Source organism: Myotis yumanensis, unplaced genomic scaffold (assembly GCF_028538775.1).
Source record: "Myotis yumanensis isolate MYYU_CA2020_CCGP unplaced genomic scaffold, mMyoYum1.0.hap1 SCAF_10, whole genome shotgun sequence".
Lineage (NCBI taxonomy): Eukaryota > Metazoa > Chordata > Mammalia > Chiroptera > Vespertilionidae > Myotis > Myotis yumanensis.
Window position 1 is genome coordinate 56,159,366 of NW_027223761.1, and position 19,322 is coordinate 56,178,687.

General features: G+C 41.1%; 1 protein-coding gene across 1 annotated transcript; it reads left to right on the plus strand.

Moving 5' to 3' along the window:
- Nucleotides 1-12,421: 12,421 nt before the first annotated feature.
- On the plus strand, nucleotides 12,422-13,372 carry LOC139018467 (zinc finger and SCAN domain-containing protein 4-like). Its single transcript, XM_070427049.1, has one exon. The coding sequence runs from the start codon at nucleotides 12,422-12,424 to the stop codon at nucleotides 13,370-13,372; it is 951 nt and encodes a 316-aa protein (XP_070283150.1).
- Nucleotides 13,373-19,322: the final 5,950 nt, after the last annotated feature.

Sequence of the window (19,322 nt, forward strand, 5' to 3'; positions counted from 1 at the left end):
ATGCAGAGCATTGTCTTCTTTCTGAAGCAATTTGGCCTTGCAGTCAATGTTGATGGTTGACCTGGATCAACCCATGATTTTGTGCGTTTGGGATTCTCAAAATAAATCCACTTTTCATCACCAGTCACAATTCAATGCAAAAAAGACTTCCCTTTGTGCTGTTGAAGCAACATTTTACTGATGACTTAGTTCTCTTTTCCATTTGTCTTTTGTTCAGTTGATGTGGCACCCATTTACTTCCTTTTAAATCTTTCCCAGTGCTTGTAAATGATCGGAAATTGTTTGCTGAGCAACGTTTAATCTTTCTGCAAGTTGTTTTTGAGTCTGAGACTCATCTTCATCCAATAATGCTTGTAATTGTTGGTCTTCAAACTTTTTCGGTTGACCTGGACGTTCTTTGTCTTTCACATAGAAATCATCACTTTTAAAGCATTTTAACCAGCATTCACAAGTATCTTAAGATGAAGCATGTTCACCATAAGCTTCCCGAAGTATTCAGCAGCACTTTTCTTCAAAATAATGAATTAAGACTTCCAGCAAATGCTCTTTTTTGGGCACGAAATTCGACATTTTTAAGTGTAAAAATATCTATGATGTTAACACCTTCAGCAAATTTGACATATGAAATTATGAAGCTTGCTGTCAATACAACAAAATAGCATACATATAAAATTGCATATATGTCAACATATGTATAATTTCATCTATTGGAAAAAAATCCGCATTATTAACTGGTACATCTAGTAAAGGCCTTTGGTTCTGGTTTACAGAGATGAAGAATAAATTTATTTAAATCATCCAATTTTTATATAGAGAGAAACTCAGGCTTAAAGTAATATGTGCTAGGTACTATACACAATGCTTGGCACATAAAAAGTGTCAACAGATAGTTAGCCTCATCTACACCAAGCATAAAAGTAGAACATATTTTTTGGAAGTCATCTTATATAATAAGAGCCTAATATGCTACGTGTCTGGTCATCTGGTTATCTGTTCAACCAATCAAAGCATAATATGCTAATGATATGCTAAGGCTGCTCAATCACTCACTATGATGTGCACTGACCACCAGGGGGCAGACAGTTGACCGGCTGGCCAACCTCCCATGTCCCTCCCCAGCCCTGATTGTGCACTGGTGGGGTCCCTTGGCCTGGCCTGTGCCCTCTCACAATCCGGGAACACTTGAGGGATGTCAGAGAGCCGATTTTGGCCCAATCCCACTCAACACAGGAGCTGTCCCCTAGTGGTCAGTGTACTCCCACAGGGGGAGCACCACTCAGCCAGAAGCCGGGCTCATGGCTGGCGAGAGCAGGAGAGGTGGCAGGAGCCTCTCCTGCCTCTGTGGCAATGCTAAGGATTGTCCCATTGCTGGCTTAGGCCCGCTCCCCTTGGACCTCCCCCGAGGGCTCCCAGACTACAAGAGGGCGCAGGTCAGGCTGAGGGACCCCCGCCCCAGTGCATGACTTTTGTGCACTGGGCCTCCAGTATAACATAGCACATTGGCCTTAGAACCATATTACCAAGTGAAGAATTTTTGCTCAGCACTCACTAGTTGTGTGACCTCAGGAAAAGTACTTAATCTCTCTGTACTTGGTTTCCTCAACCTAAAATGAGAATCCAGTTCTGTAGCACTTTGGATTATGTTTGGAAACATATAATGAAAACTGAAGATTTCAGTGGTTTATTTATTTTGCATGTATAAGAATTACAGAGAGCCCTGACTGGTTCAGTGGCTAGAGCGTCGGCCTGCGGACTGAGGGGTGCCAGATTCGATTCTGGTCGGGGGCATGTACCTTGGCTGTGGGCACATCCCCAGTGAGGGGTGTGTGGGAGGCAGCTGTTCAATGTTTCTCTCTCATCAATGTTTCTAGCTCTCTCTCTCCCTTCCTCTCTGTAAAAAAATCAATAAAATATATTTTTTAAAAAGAAAAGAATTACAGAGAGAAACCCTCCAGGGAATGTTTCTAGTGTCCTCAGGAACCCAGGCTATTTCTAATCTGCATTCTTAGCAACTGGATTCCATCCTTATAGTCATACTAGATTCCAAGACAGCTGGGAGGACTCCAGCCATTATGTATACATTCTATGCATCAGGAACTTGAAATAAAATTGGGATTCTCTAAGACAATGGAGAGAATCACTAATGTGTAGGAATCTATTATTATCTGCTACATAATAACTCTTCGTAGGACTGGTGGAATAATTAAACAGAATAATGGATGTAAGATATCAAGAATGATGCCTGGAGACACAGAAGTACACCATATAAGTGGTAGTTGATCAACATTACAAAGCAAATCAGTCATAGAGTTAAGACCTGTATCCAGGTCTCCAAATCTTCCCTATATGTCATTTCTCAAGTAGTGGGGTATTCAGGGATTTCCACCAGCTACTAATGTATGGGTTTTTTAATGGGGTGACCCTCTGCATGGTCTTTTTCCCCAAGGCCTGAAGGTTTGCAGATTCAGAATCTTGATCCTATTGATATAATGATAATGGTTGTATCTCTTAGAATAGACTCAGTAAATAAGCCCACATAGACTAATGTATAGTTACTAGGATATCGATTTACTAATTTACATTGTGACATACTAGTATATATTTGGCCACATACTCATTCCATGAGGGTGACCTAAGTTATTTGAAAGTTATTAGTGAATATAATGACAGGGCAAAGAAAATAAAATGAGCTTGAATTGGAAAAACACATCCTTTAGTTAGGTCACCTTCTCTCTGGTGTCATGGGGTCACACTGATTTTCCCCCTATCATCTACAGTCACCATCTCCTATTAAAAACTTTTCAAAACTAGCTGCTAAGCCAGTTATTGCTAAACACTGCTGACCATCCAATGCTGAATATTATACCTGGCCCAGATGTATAGGAACTGAGGGCCTTCCAGAGAAATAGCTCAGGAATCCATGTACTTAAACTTTCCCCCAGATGATTCTGCTGAACAACTCTCCCTGACCTGCTTTTGGGAATCACTGGTTTAGTCTACAACTTTCAACATCCTAATACACTGAGATGAGAGGTAGGAGCAGAGAAGCAGAAAAGGGAGAGTGCAGGTCCCGAGAATATTTTACCCTACAGGAAAGTGTTATCCTCTCCCAACTCTCTTTAATCCCCACTCCAAAATTCAGAAGGACCTTCTTCCTATTTGCCTTGAGAATTAACGCTAAAAGAAGTGACAATTTATCAGTACTTAGCAGACATATTCAGTGGGTTAAGATGCAGAAAATGCTTTACAGGTTACACTGAAAGGAGAAATGTTGGTGGGGCAGAGGAAGAGACAATCTTCTTGAACGGGTTGATTAGGTAAAGATACAGGAAGGCAGTGGCATCTAAGTTCAGCCTTAACTAGTGAGTGGAATTTTGACAAGTGACATATGGGAAACAGCATTCTAGGCAAACAGTACACATGTACACAGACACAGAGGTCCGACTTTGGTTTCTTTGCCCTTAGACCACAGCCAAGCCTGTTCCTTTCCTGGACTTAACTGTAAGGTGATTCCTTAAGCGTTAGAGGATTCCATGTGGGTTCCTGTGCTACCCATGTTGAAAGGTTGATTTCTAGAGGTCTGGGGAACCTGATCCAGAGCCATGTTTTATAAACTAGCAAGGGAATAATAGATAGGGAACTGGCTTGAGATCAGGCCAAGCCTGGTGGGAGGTTAAAGCTAGAAGTGAGTGGTTTCATCATCTCTTAGATCAGTGGTTCTCAACCATCCTAATGCCGCGACCCTTTAATACAGTTCCTCATGTTGTGGTGACCTTCAACCATAAAACTGTTTTCGTTGCTACTTCATAACTGTAATTTTGCTACTGTTATGAATAGTAATATAAATATCTGATATGCAGGATGTATTTTCATTGTTACAAATTGAACATAATTAAAGCATAATGATTAATCACAAAAACAATATGTAATTATATGTGTTTTCCAATGGTCTTAGGCGACCCCTGTGAAAGGGTCATTTGACTCTCAAAGGGGTCTCGACCCACAGATTGAGAACTGCTGTCTTAGATAGTCTTCAGAATCCAAGAACTGTGTTGCTGTGTATGTTTGGATTCATTCGCGGGATATCCTTTAAGAAATAAAAAGACCTGGAATGTTATTGTAAGGATATCAGCTTTTATTCTTAGTGATAAGAAAAGGTCTTGGAAGGTTTTAAGCAAAGGAGTGTCATGACCTGACTGATATTTTAAGGAATGACTCTGGTTATAATGTTGAAAACACCTTGGGATAGGGGAAGGAGAGACAAAGTTGGGAACAAAGACCTGTTAGATTATTGCTGAAATCCAGACAAGAGATAATGGTATCTTGAAACAGGTGGAAGTAAATTGGTGTGAAGTGTTCTGATTTTGTTTATATCTTGAATGTAAATCAAATGAGAGTTATAAAGGTATGAAAGGGGAAAGATGAAAAAAAGGAGTCAAGGGCACACTTTTTAACTGAGTTATTAGAAGAATGGAGTTGATAGCATATTGAGCAGAAACATTTTAATATTTTCATACCTACTCTGACAGCTAACAGCTAATAATTGTCTAGTTCTTTATAATTACAAGGGCATTTGTACATATTATCATGTTATTTTATCATCAAAACAACCTTGAACATAGGCTTGGTGCTATTATCATCTCTGTTTTATAGAAAATAAAACTGTCTCAGGGAAATTAAATTACTTAGCCCAAGATCTCACAGTTGGTGATGTGACTCAAATTTTAACCCAGGTCTGCTCGACCCAAATTTAGGCCGCGGTGGTCTGTCTGTTTGCCTTTTAATTTGCTGTTTATCCAGCATTTATTCAGACTAAATGTACTTCTGCTTTCACACTGTTTTTTTGTACTTCAGCCTATGTAAACAAAGCAGCAGACAGCTATTGCCATTCTAATGAGATACACACACAAGGGAAAAGGTGAGAGGAATGCTTAACTGCATGATGGTGCTTCTGTAAGAAACCCACACACTTAGCCCAGCACACTTGTAACCTGAAAGCAGCAAATTATTTCTCAAATTGCTGAGATATAGCAGAGTTCCATTAAAAGGAGAAATCAACAGGTGTCCTGGAGGTAGGCCTTCCATCAAAACTAGACATTAGAAGACCTAGTTCAAGTTTTAGTATTTGCTATTAGCTGTTTGGTCATGTTCCTGTCAAAAGCTAATGCAAATCTTATTTAGAATGTGACTTATTGTCATTAATATCAATAATTAACAATTCATAAACGCAAACTTTTTTTTTTTTTTGCTTTAGCCACCATTAATTCTGCAAAGGAGAATGTCTTACTGAAGAAAATTCTGAGAATTATAGTAAGTAGAGCTGGGGAGTGGTAGAAAACAGAGCTGAGGACATGTCAATTCCATGATCTTTGTAGAAAACTTTCCATATTTGGCTCTCTGAAAAACCTGGGCCAAGCTCTATTTCTTTCATTTGCCAAGAATTTTCGCTCAAATTCATGAACCCTTGATCTAATGAAAACTCTAAAATAAAAATGTAAAACCCGCTAAGCTTTCACCTTTCTCTCTTCTTCCTCTCTGCACATTGTCTGTCCAGACACAATTTGTCACTTCAGCCAAGGCCAGATGCATGGCAAAGTGGATTCAGATTGAGTTGTTTGCCTGGCTCAGGTCGTTGCACGTTTCCCATCTCTCTGAATGTCGCTATGGACGCTCTGCATTTGCATGTCCTTCCTACGCAGCAGAGAGATGTGTTGGCAAAATTGAGCAAATTAAAATAATCAAAGTGGTCCCTGGAAGGACAAGAAAAAGTATCTATATATATATAAAAGGCTATGCGACCAGCTGACCAGCCGACTGGTTGGTAGGTATGATGCACATTGACCACCAGGAGCTGCTGAACAACAGCAACTTGGCAGAGTGCCCTCTCGCACTCTGGGACTCCTTGGGGGATGTTGGACTGCCAGTTTCAGGCCTGATCCCCTCAGGCCAGGCAGAGGGACCCCACCTGCCAGAGGGACCCGCTCACTCTGCAGATGCCCTTTGAGCCCCACGCTGCGCCAGGTGCAGCCGGCTGGGGAGGGGCTGTGAGAGGTTGGCTCTAGGGCGTGTCTGGGCATGTCTGGCCAGTCTCACCCAGTCCTGCCCCACCAGCCACCTTCTAATTAATTTCCTTTCAATGTGCACAAATCCGTGCACCAGGCCTCTAGTAATGTTACAATCTTGAAAGAGGACCATTTCCTTTAGTGTAAAGATGCTATCTCATGCAGCCTTGCCATTGGATTGGCACAATGACTGTTAGCACATTGTCCACAGATGGATGATGTTAGCCGTGGTGAGAATCCCTTTGGCCAGGGTTTCTGAGCCAGAACTGTGTTAGAATCGTCTCGGGAGAATGCTGAGGGAAATGCAGCTATATACATGGCTCCTCCTTCACTGCTGGCATTCTCCAAGTTCACAATTGCATAAGCCTATGATATTCTTTATTTTTAAAAAAGTAAGAAGTCATTTGGGTCCATCCTAAATTATTCCCTCTAGGAAAGAAGATGGAAGAAAGAAAGATTTTTCCAGCCTGATTCCAATCTTCTAAAATTATTTGAATCTGGGTGTTTTCCTGACCTTGGTCTGCCAGCTGCTCAGTTATGCTAGAATCCCATTCATTTATGATTTGGGAGTCACCTGTCATCATGGTATGCAGAAGAGAGGCTACAGCAAGAGGGAAAAACCTATGTGAATGTCTCAGTTGGCCTCTTGGAAGATAATGTAGTTACATGTTGAGCAAGCAGAGAATGGAAACAAAGAGAAGCAGTGTGCTATAGCAGAAAACTGCTGGGATGGGAGCCAGAAAATGGGTTCCAGTCTAATTCACAAGGGCTTTTGTATGGATTAAATGACATTACATATGTTCCATGTCCAGTTACACAGCAGATGCTCAATCTTTTTTTTTTTCTTGGTCCTGATTCTTCCATGAGCAAATTGTGGCACTGAACAAGTCAGTCCCACTCTCAGTAACCTTGTCTCTAGTGCAAAAACAGCTGAGAATGAAAAGACTACATATTCAGATACTGTGTTGTAAAGCACTATGCTAGGTGTTTAAACTAAATTATTTCATTTAATCCTCATAGTAACGCTTGTGTCAGGTATTATCAGCCTGAGACCAATGAGACATCCAAGGCTCTGAGAATTTTAATAATTTGCCCAAGGTCATGAGAACATTAAACGACAGAGTTTGATTCATGGACTCTAATATCAAGGCCAATGACAACTGTAAATAATGATTCTCAAAATTTCACTCATGGAAGGAGAACTTAAAAACCCAAAATGACTTCACATCTGTTTTATCTTTAAAATTCACATGGATTTGTTTGCATTCTATCCATCATGTATGCATGATTGTTTTAATATGAAATAAATGCTTCAGAGTAGTGTTTATTCTCTAGTCTGATATGTCCTGTTCATAGTGTTAGTTCCTAGATACATGCACATCCACAGATGTGGACATAATGAACTTTAGGAGGTCATCTCTATAGGCTTTCCTAATTTTAATGATTTACAGGTTTAATTGAGTGCCCTGGTTATCAGGCAATTAGAATTATATAAATAGTTGTCAGTGTTACTTAGAAATAGAATGCTGTAATAATCCAAGTTTAATTGGTCAAAACGTTGTTAATGGGGCAGTCTTCCAAGGCTGATGCAGGGGACAAGCTATTAGAGGTGTCGGACGACCCTCTCCTGAGTTGGTGTATCTCATATAATCAACTGCCATAGTTCTAGGCAGCCCATCTGAGATGTGGGTTGCTTTGGACAAAGGGAATGTGGCATCTCCCAGATCCCAAAGACCACAGCACTTTTCAGGTGGTCCTCTATTACAGCTGCAGCTGTTACCCAATTCAGCAGTTCCAACCAATGTCCAGTTAGTTGCCTAATCCTGCCCATATTTTTGTAATAGTTCTTTCATTAACACCTTTTCAGTTACTTCTTTTCCTGCTGAGATTCTTACTTTTCCTCTTCCTGAGCTCTGCTCCCATTTATCCAACATTTATCCAATATACACTGGACATGTTACTATAGTTTCACAGTCACCTCAACTCCAAAACAGAACTCATCATAAGCCTGCTCCTCCCAGAGTGTGGCCTGACTCAGTGATTGATGCTACTCTCTATTAATCACCACACTAGACACCTGAGTGTCCTCCTAGCCCTCTTCATTGCACTCACTTCATCCAGCCAGTTGCTAATTCATATCACTTCTCCTTCATGTTTCCTAAAATTTCTTTTGTCAGGCATATTCTGTGCCTAACAGTCCTTCAAGTTCTACCTCCAGCATTACCTTCTCTAGGTAACTTTCCCAGAAAACCACAACTCCCACAACTGGTTTGGGTGTGTCTTAAGGATTGCAGTGGCCCCTATCCTTCAGGTGATGGCATGTCCCAGGGCAAAGTGTTCTGTTCTGCTGGATGAAATACCATTGTTTAGTGCCGTCCTATGTCAAGTGAACACCATAAGCCTTATACTTGCTTTTCTCTTTAAGATACTGTGTAGGCCTGGAATGAGGCCTGGGACTAGTGTGGGCTATTCTGGAAGGAAGCTTCAGAGCCAAGTCTCATGAGATAAGATATGTTGGAATAGCTGATGGATCTTGGAATCAGAGAAAGTTTTGAATGCCAAGTCTTCTACTAACAGCTGCACAGCTTTTAAGAAAAGTACAGAGAATGTTATACCAATGAACAGTGTGCTTACTAGTTACACAGAGGTCTGAAGTTACAGAGGGCAGTTTGAGCAATGGTATAAGTGAAACCGGCTCTGGATTTTGCCTTTGAGTCAGAGCCAAGACTGAAGTACTAGTTGTCAGGCCTATCTCACAGATCATACAGAAGTTAGTTCTCTCTCTCTCTCATCTTCTTATTGATTTCATAGAGGGAGAGCAAGAAAGAAACATCAATGATGAGAGAGAATGATTGATCAGCTATTCCCTACAGGCCCCACACTAGGGATTGAGCCTGCAACCCGGGCATGTGCCCTGACTAGGAATCAAACCATGATCTCCTGGTTCACAGATCGACGCTCACCACTGACCCACGCCAGCTGGGCAGAAGTTCTTTTTTTTACTTGTGAAATATCATTGCTGAGGTAGATGTAATTTGAAGTTTTCATCCATATTATAAAGTTCAGTGATTTTTAAACTGCAATTAACCAGAGGGGTAATATAGAAATATATTAGGGAAATATATTTTTTAATCTTTGATTTGTGAACCCCCTTTATAAATATATAATTTGACAACACCCCTCTTAGCATTAAAAAAACATACATTTTAGTAGTAAATGATAAATAATTTTATATTAAATAATTTATTTTTTGATCTTTATATATGATGTGATAATTACATATTGTATAATAGAATTTGCTCTTACCTTCAGTAATTGATATATATTTTATAGCTCTAGCCTAGACTTCTTCCTTGAGCTCTAAACTCTAATACCCAACTATCTTCTCCAACAGACATCTCAAATTCAACATGTCCTCAACCTCCCTCCAAAATCTGTTCCAACTACTGCCTTTCTAACTCGATCTTGCAAATACATGTGTAAATTATGACCACTTTTCATGACCTCCACTGCCACTACCATGCTCTATAAGTCACTATCATTTTCTTGTCTGTTAATTTTAATAGCTTCTTACCAGTCTCGATTCTAACTCTGCCTTCTAACAATTTAGTCTAGGACAGTTGTCGGCAAACTCATTAGTCAACAGAGCCAAATATCAACAGCACAATGATTTAAATTTCTTTTGAGAGCCAAATTTTTTTTTTTTTTTTTGAATTTGGAGTCACTTTATTCATCGCGTGTGCTGCGGTGGGCTTAGAGAAAATCCAAATTTTTTAAACTTAAACTATATAGGTAGACACATTTAACTTTAAATTCACGGTTTTTGTCTTCCATTTTTCTTTGCTTCTTCTTCGTAGCCATCTCAAACAGGGCACCTAAAAAATGTTTCCATTTTATAATAATAAAGCCACCAACACAAAAGAATTACAATTCTTAAATCGATGACAAAAATACCTGTAGGATTTGCAGCTGGTTGGAAAAAAATACAGGTAACTTTATGCTTCGAGTAGATACTTTGTCACCTGCGCGATTTGCAGACGCGACTAGCACTAACCACTGCACCTGAGATTGCTGATTGACTGGCTCACTCAACTCATGCATGAATGGCGCGCGCCTCCCCCGAGCTGCGGATCCCGCGGCCACCTGCACCCCGTCTCCCTTTGCCTGACCGACCCACACCCCCCACTTCTTCAAAATAGACTCGCCCAGGCCGAAAACCGACTTCTGCGCATGGGCCATGAAGTTTCAATCGCACCCGCACGTGGTATTTTGTAGGAGAGCTACACTCAAGGGGCCAAAGAGCTGCATGTGGCTCTCGAGCCGAAGTTTGCCGACCACTGGTCTAGGACTTTCAGAGTGGTCCTCTTGAAACTAATCAGATGTTATTAATTCCTCTGCTTAAAATGCTCCGAGTAAAAGCCAACCTCCAAATAATGGCTTAATAGGCTCCATCTGAGTGAACTATGGGCTTACTGACATCAGTCTCCTTGAGCCACACCAAACTTTGTTGCATCTCCTAACATTTCCAGGCTTACTCCTTCCTCAGTCCCTTTGCGCTTACTGTTTACCCTGCCTGGCATATGCATTCTACAGAAAATTTCACAATTTGCTTCTGTACCTCCTTCAAGTCTTTTCTCAGATATACATAGGAGTAAAATATTTCCTGATGAGCTTACTTACAATTACTTCCCTTTCCTGAATATCTGTTATCTGCTTTATTTTTCTCCACAACACTTACTTTCTTATACACATTAGACCTTGCTTGTTAATTTTTGTTTGTTGTCTTTTCTGCCAACATACACATATTCATACTTATAATAAAAAGGAAGGTCCATGCAAACAATAGTTTTTTTTTGTTCCTTGCTCAACCCACAGAATCTCAAAAAGTGCCCTGGCATGTAGCAGGCGCTCACTATTTGTTGTTTGAGTGAATTATATATAAAGAAAAATTTCAATCTTTTCTATTTATCAAAAAGCTTCTTAAAATATACTTGAATTACATTTGTGAAGGGAAAAAAATCATGTTTTGATGACACAATAAGACTTGAGATTGTTTTATGTTTAGTTGAGATATTGAATTAATTGAAAGGTAGGCTGAAATAACACCACATATTATGGCAAAATACTTGCGATCATGATCTGATATTAGGAAATGTATTTGTAGTTTAAAAACAAACTGCATATATGTATCATGTTCATGATTTATTTCTAAATTAAACTAGACACCTTTATGTTTAAACCAATATTGACTTGGAAAACAGTCAAAAACAACTCAGGGCTTAATAGTTGTGTTTAACAGTCTGAATGAGCATCATGAACCCACACTTCATTTTTACCAGCTGCTCATCCCCTCACAATCCCTCTCAGTGTCCATGACTTGCCAACACTCAAATTAAGTTGTTTTTTTTTTTTTTGACAACGTGAGACTCATCGTGCCCTCGACTTTCTCCACCTCCCAACATGAGAGAATTGTGCAACTTTCCACAAGACCGCCTCCCTGTCCCTCCCCAGAGTAACTAGCCCAGGTGTTGGTTATTCTGGGTTTGACACAAGCCAGTGAGGTCCCGTGAAGCCTCTGATGGGCCCACCCCATCTCCTCTCCAGCCTCCTCCACCTGTATCTCTCGCACCGGTTGTTTTCCGTGAAAATGGCAGTAAACAGGTTCAGGTTTGAACTGGCTGGGAAGAAATGGGTCAGGATGTGTGTGGGCAAGAGGGAGGAGTGAGAATGGCTGGAGCATTGAGAGTGAATATTGTTTTTCTCAAAAAAACCCCCACAAAAAACCCACAACATATATATATTTAATAGAAACAACAAAAGCTTTCCGAAGGACCAACACATGGCAGAAGTGGAGCAGTAGAAGCAGCGGGCCTTCCGCAAGGTCACCTACCTTGGCGAGGACCTTGACAGGCTGGGCGAGCAGTCCCGGGGCAGAGCAGCTGATGAAGCCCTGGGAGCCCAACGTCGGCTCCAAACACAGCCTCGGGGGGGGGGGGGGGGGGGAGTGTGCTCCTGCCAAAGCGCCTGCGCAGGGCCAGGAAGGAGGCGGGGCCCCGGGAGAAGCCGCAGGTGGTGAAGGTGCACCTGTGGGACGTGAACATCTCGGGGGAATGGTGGGCTCCACAAGGACAAGACCTTCAACAGGTGGAAATCATGTCCCTGGCAAGGGGACCACCCACTCCTTGTACCCACAACCTCTAGGAAAGTGGTTCTCAACCTTGGCTGCTCATTGGAATCACCTGGGGATCTTTTATAAAATCCTGATTTCTGGAGAGGCACTAGCGCTGACAGCCAAGCCCCACAGCAGCTCAGCGTTGGGCCAGGATCACCCAGCGTGAACGCCTGTGTCTGTGAGGAGAATGGCATCTCAAGATGAACCACCCAGGAACGGTCCCCGGAAAGGAAACTTCCCGCTTAGATCTCGCGGAGGACCGGTCAAGCAGGAGGGAGAGGAGGCAGAGGAGGTCAGCATCCTCAGCCCTGGGCTCATCTCATTGAACAACAGCCGGGATGCGAAGGCGGAGCTGCAGGCCATCTATTGGTCCTTCTGGTCGTGGCTGCGGCCAGACAGGCACACTAAGATGGAGATGATTTTCCAACTGTCGGTGGAGCAGTTCCTGCTCAACAGGCCCAGCAGCGAGAGGGCCGCGTTGCGGGCGAAGTGGGAGTCGAGTGGCAGAGACATGGAGGTGTTCATGGGGCACCTGATGGATGAGTGCCTGAGGCCCCCCCGCATGGTCCTTGTCAGAATGGGGGACCAGGAAGCCCTGTTCCCGATGACCATGACCTTAGGACAGATCCGGGACTACTTACAGGCGCAGCGCTCAGCAACAGCCTCCATGGCACTCACCCTGGGGACACCCTTCCAGACTCCCCCAGCGACACCCCCGCCAACAGCACCAGGAGATGCAGATGAAGATGGCGATAACCTTTCCAATCCAGACCACCAACCCCTGGAGGAAGAGAACCCTCAGGGCCCCGCAGAGAGCGAGGGGTCCGGGGAGAGTCCACGCGGGTCCAGGGAGAGTCCACGCAGCTCCGGTTCAGCAAGTCCGGGCGCCCCCACTGCCCAGGGAGAGCCTCCCCGAGAGGAGGCGCCCCGGGAGGCGGGGGGTGCCCAGAAGCTGTACTGGTACAACCAGTGTCCCCGGGTCTTCAGGTGCCTCTCTCCGTTCCAGCTGCACCAGAGGAGGCACAACGAGCGGCCCTTCGCTTGCGCTACGTGCGGCAAACTCTTCTTCCAGGCCTCGGACCTGCGCGTGCACGAGCTGATCCACGCGAAGGAGGGGCCCTTCCCCTGCGGCCGCTGAGAGCAGCCTGTGGGCGCATGAGCGCATCCACACGGGCGCCAAGCCCTATGCGAGCGCTCAGTGCGGGAGGACCTACCGCCTGTCCTCCACCTACCACCGCCACCTGCGGATGCACCAGAGGAAGGCCTCCATGCCCCGGGACACCACCTCCGGGGGCTCCACATCCAGGGACTCAACGCCCAGAGCCTCCACGCCCCGGGCCTTCACATCCAGGGACTCCATGCCCGGAGCTTCCTCCCTGTAATGTGTGTGTATTTGTAGATATATTTATTTTATTTTATTTTATTTTATTTATTTTATTTTATTTATTTTATTTTATTTTATTTTATTATTTTATTTATTTTATTATTTTATTTTATTTATTTTATTTTATTTTATTTTATTTTATTTTATTTATTTTATTTTATTTTATTTTATTTTATTTTATTTATTTTATTTTATTTTATATTTTTATTAATTTCAGGGAGGAAGAGAGAGGGAGATCACCTGCCTCCTGCATGCCCCCCACTGGGGATGAAGCCCACAATCCCGGGAATGTGCCCTAGAAAGTGGCTGACACGTTTTAAATGACCTAGTTGTTGAATAAATAAAGTGTATTGTTTATTTCTTAAAATCCAAAAATGCCTCTGAGGTGGTGTGGAAAGCGGCTCCCGGGTGGCTAGTGATGTGGGTTGTGGGAGGTGCAGCAAGTAAACAAAGCTTGATCAGGTGTGTGTGATTGAGTAGATTCAAAACCCACGAGAACATTGTGAACATCTTGGCCACATCCACCTTTGGGAAGCCCTGGACCACTGGGGCTGGACCCCAGCATATGGCGCCCAGACAGGCCAAACAGGATTCCCCTAGGTAAGCCCCCACCCCCTCCATTGAGAACCCCCACACTCAGAGGGATAGGACTCCGCCAGGGTACTGCAGACCCCCCTATAGAGGATAAGTAGGGTAAGAAGGTGGATAGTACAGAACTTAGATTAAGAAGATGTGCCATACTGAGTCTAAAGGAAAAAGACGCTGTATTGATCTTCAAACACATATGCTTGCTAGCAGAGAAGTTAAGGTTACTCCCCGTCAGATGGAATGTTTTATACAAGAAGTATGTCCATGCTTTTCTGAGGAAGGAAAGGTGCCGGAAAGGTAAATGTAGAGGCATGGGAGAAGGTAGGCCCAAGGAGCCTTATCCTTAACCCCCCTGCAGCCTTTCCACCCCGGGAAAGTGCAGGATTGGCAAGCTCTCCCTGGGGTGATAGATCAGGACTCAGGTAATAGCAGAAAGCGCGCCAATCCTACTCTTAAAATGGATACAAGAGTGCATCTTAAAATGGATACAGGAGTGCATTTGAGGTTTTTCTTTTTAATGCCTGTTTTGAGTTGAGTAAATGGATTTTACTTAGTTTTAACATATCAAAGTTAGCTCTTGACACAAAAGGAAAAACGAACAGTTTGACTCGAAGTTGGGGTTTTGTTTTGAGGTGCTGAGGCTCCGGGGTGGAGCCAATTCACGGTAGAAAAGTGAAGCTGCAGCTTTTTGGGTTGAAGTGGGAAGTTGTGAATACAGAGCAGTATGTATGTTTATATATGGTCAGAATTCCATCAATATAAACCTTTTCTATAAAAACAAAAAAGGAGAGAAGAATGTTATATGTTAAATTTTTTAAAATTACAATGTAGCCCTAACCGGTTTGGCTCAGTGGATAGAGCATCGGCCTGGGGAATGAAAGGTCCCAGGTTTGATTCCGGTCAAGGGCATGTACCTTGGTTGCGTGCACATCCCCAGTAGGAGGTGTGCAGGAGGCAGCTAATCGATGTTTCTCTCTCATCAACATTCTAACTCTCTATCCCTCTCCCTTCCTCTCTGTAAAAAATCAATAAAATATATTTTAAAAAAATAAATAAATAAAATAAAATTACAATGCAGAGGGTTGTACAGCAGCCAAAAGGCATCGGGCCTCCTGTACAATAGCCTCTGCCGACTCAGCCCAGGGGAAGGATGCAAAACCAGCCAAGAGTTTTACCAGATCTAGTAATGACGTGGGGAAGAGGTAGTGTTTTGTATCTTTCCAGAAGGAGCAGTACAGCTAATTTGGGTACCAGAGCATTACGTACCTCACCATAATGGACCCAGAGAAGCTCCTTGTCCCATCGTCCCAAAGACTTAGAGTTGCCCTGATGACAGTAAAGCAGAAAAGGAAGATGATGAAGGCTACGCAAGGGACTGAGGTGCCAACATGGGGTCAGCTGAAGAAGTTAACAACTGAGGCCCAGCAGATGGTAGAAAAGCAAGAAGTGGAAGCTACTCCCTCAACCATGTTTCTGGCTATGCTAGCATTGGTGAGCTGCCAGTCTTCTGCAAAGTCCTACGCAGCCAAGTCCGAGGACTCTTGAGTAAATCAGCAAAAGAAACTTTCATTTAGTAGAAAAATGTTACTGTAGTTTGATTTCTCACTTATTACTGTTTTGCATTGGCATTTTTTGTTATTCTTACTAGTTTTAAAAATGTTAACACATTAGTATTGTCTTAATAGCCAGAGCTTGATGTTTAAGTTTTACTTTCATTATGGTCTGTAGTTTGGGTTTTGCATTGGCATTATTTTGTTATTATTTTAATAGCCAGAGTTTTGTTCTTAATGCTGAAGTATTGCTTTCATTATGGTAGCTTTTTGATCTTGATGCTTAAGTTTTGCTGTCATTATGGTAGCTTTTTGTTCTTGATGCTTAAGTTAAACTTTCATTATAGTAGCATAAAAGTAAAAGAAGGGTGACATGTGGGGAGCCTCTACAGGGTTAAACCTGGGACTGACCTGTTGGCAAAGCCACAAACAAGTCCCAGCTTAGAGGGCACAGTCCTCTTAAGCATAATTAGGCTTGACCTTATGAGGCTCCCTAGATTTTACCTGGGAAGCTAATGGGCTGAGGGAAGTGCAACAAGAACAAAAACAAATGAAACTCACAAGAACAGTGTAACTTTGGTAACAACTACCTTGTTTACCTCTGACTATAAAAATAAAGGTTCAGCTTGCCTCAGGATCTTTCTCTGTGGCCTCAGCCAGGCACAGGAAGATCCATGGAGACTAAAGAGAGCTAGAGAGTTCTGGACGCTGTCTCTGTGTAAAACATTCTTCGCCGACTCCGTCCACACCTTTGGGGACCCCTGGACCTCCGGGGCTGGACCCTGGCAATCCTTACTTTGCCTCATGGAATCTGGCTATAAAATAAAAAGTTTGCAGGCAAAAAAAAAAAAAAAAAAAAAAAAAAAATCCTGATTTCTGGGCCTCATCCTCCAGAAATCCAGTTTCTTTGTTATGGGGTGGGGCCATAACATTAGTAACAAAGAAACAGAATTTCCGGAGGATGAGGCCCAGAAATCAGGATTTTAAAAAGATTCCCAGGTGATTCTAATGTGCAGCCAAGGTTGAGAACCACTGCTCTAGGAGCTGGCTCTGCCAATAAAGGCATATACTACTCTCTAAACAACAAAAAACGCTCTAGAAGGGTCTTGGGCAACATGTATTGAAATATTTAATCTTCAGTTACTCGTAATAGCTAAAGATGTGGAAACAACAAAATGTCCATCAGTGGATGAATGAATAAATACTAGTAAAATGTGGTGCATAAGTATAAGTACAATGGATTGTTATTTAGCCTTAAAAGAGAAGAAAATCCTGTCCTAACCGGTTTGGCTCAGTGGATAGAGCGTAGGCCTGCGGACTGAAAGGTCCCAGGTTCTATTCCGGTCAAGGGCATGTACCTGGGTTGCGGGCACATCCCCAGTGGGAGGTGTGCAGGAGGCAGCTGATCGGTGTTTCTCTCTCATTGATGTTTCTAACTCTCTATCCCTCTCCCTTCCTCTCTGTAAAAAATCAATAAAATATATATTTAAAAAAAAGAAAATCCTGTCATATATAACAAATTAGATATTAATTATTTACCATAATTAAATTTATCTGTAAAATATTTAGGCCTATGCTTTTTAGTTATTTTAAATTTCCTTTTATCATATTCTGTTGTTACTGATATGCACTTTCTACTGGTTTTTGTTTTAATCGGTAATTTATATTTTCCTAGAATAATATTATTTAATCTGTATTTTCAAAATTATTTAGTATAAAATTTTACCTAGTGTTTTTTATATATCCTCTATACATGTAGCTATGACTCCTTTATTATTACTAATGTTAATTGTGGTTTTTCTCTTTTAGTTCATTATGTTTAATGAGACTCAATGAATGTCAATGTCTTGGTATTTTCAAATTAAAAGACAGGTTTTAATGATCACTTTTAATTTTGGTTAACTATTTGTTTTCTTATATTAATTTTGACTTAATATTTGTATTTTCTGTTTTGTTTATTTTCTAATATGTTCATTTGAAAATTTATTTTTAATCTTTTTAAAATATATGCATTTAGAGTAAAATATTTTCTCTGGACTACTCTTTGGCTGTTATGAAGATTTAAATATGCAAAGTACTCACCATGTTCATTTTAAGTAGGTTATGATTTTATTTATTTTTTAATCCTCACTTGAGGATATGATTTTATTGATTTTAGAGAAGAAGGGAGGGAGTTGGGGGGAAAAGAGAGAGAGAGAGAGAGAAACAGAGATAGACATCTAAGTGAGAAAGAAACCTCAGTTGGTTGCCTCCTGTATCCTGAACTGGAATTGAACTCAAAATCCAGGTATATGCACTGACAGGGAATCAAACCCAAAACCATTTGTGCAGGGGAAAATGTTCCAAGCAATTGAGCCACACCTGCCAGGGCTAAGTAGGTTCATGATTTTAGAGAAGTTTTTCTCTTCATCTCAAAAGAGCACTTAAAGAAATATCCCAAATGAACAGATTTCAAAATTTCATGTTTTTTAATTCAGTGAATATAGCCTTCACTGACTTCAACAATTTTCATTTTTGAAATTAAAATGTCCTTTTTCATCAAATCCAAGGTTAATGATTTTTTAATGTTTATATTTAAAACTTGTCATTCATGCACAGTGTAACTAAAAAGAATGTCTATTCTCTGTTTAACAGAAATAAAGCTTTAAATATATTTGATTATTCTTGGTGTTTACCTTATTGAGTCCTCTAAATTTTATTTCCTTTTCTGTTCTTGGAATACAATTCACCGTTTATTCAACATCTAATGAATGCTAGTATCTCACATACTGATTCATTTGAGGCTGTTGGAGTTAAGGGAACCATCCAACATGTATGATGAAAAAAAAAAGAAAGGAATGATAACCCTTAGTTGACCCCTGAGAGTCAAGCATATGTGCTGGTAGAGTTCTGAGAAGTCAGGATATAGAGAGAATGAATAATAAAGCTGAGCAAGACTTCCCATGGTTCAGTGAGATGGCTCTGAAAGTAATGCTATAACTGTATCAATTCATATTTTCTGCTCTAAAAGCCTTTGGAGATCATTATGGAAACAGCAATTTTTGTGACTAAAAGAAAAAGTATGTATAAATTTTATGTCATTTCCAAAATGTCTTCCATAAAACTACTCTGAGAAAACTAATCATTAAAAATAAAAAGATTTTGAGTTAATGCATATTTGCCTATTTAAAGACTGTCAAGTTCTGAGATGAAGACAGACATTTAACTTAGAGTTATTTTGTTTTCCAAACTTTTAAAACTCTAAAAACTTTTTATAAAACACCTATTACTATTTAGCAGTTCAGAATAGTCAATTTACTATATTATGTCATTTTCATGAACATATCGTTTATATAATTTATTATATCTAATGTATCCTGTTAAAGAAATATAGTTATGAAAAGCTTTATGTCAATGAGTAAAAATATGAGCTACATATAAATAAGCTAAATGTGTCTGATACATGTAATACATAATTGGCCTGTTTATATAAATATTCATATAGGACACATATGTCAAAAAGACTTATATGCCCTGACAAAAATATATGCCTTTGGTCTGGAGTAAAAGCTAATTAAAAATATTTA

Excerpts from the sequence above, each read along its gene's own strand:
- LOC139018467 (XM_070427049.1), top strand. The coding sequence starts at position 12,422 with ATGGCATCTCAAGATGAACCACCCAGGAACGGTCCCCGGAAAGGAAAC.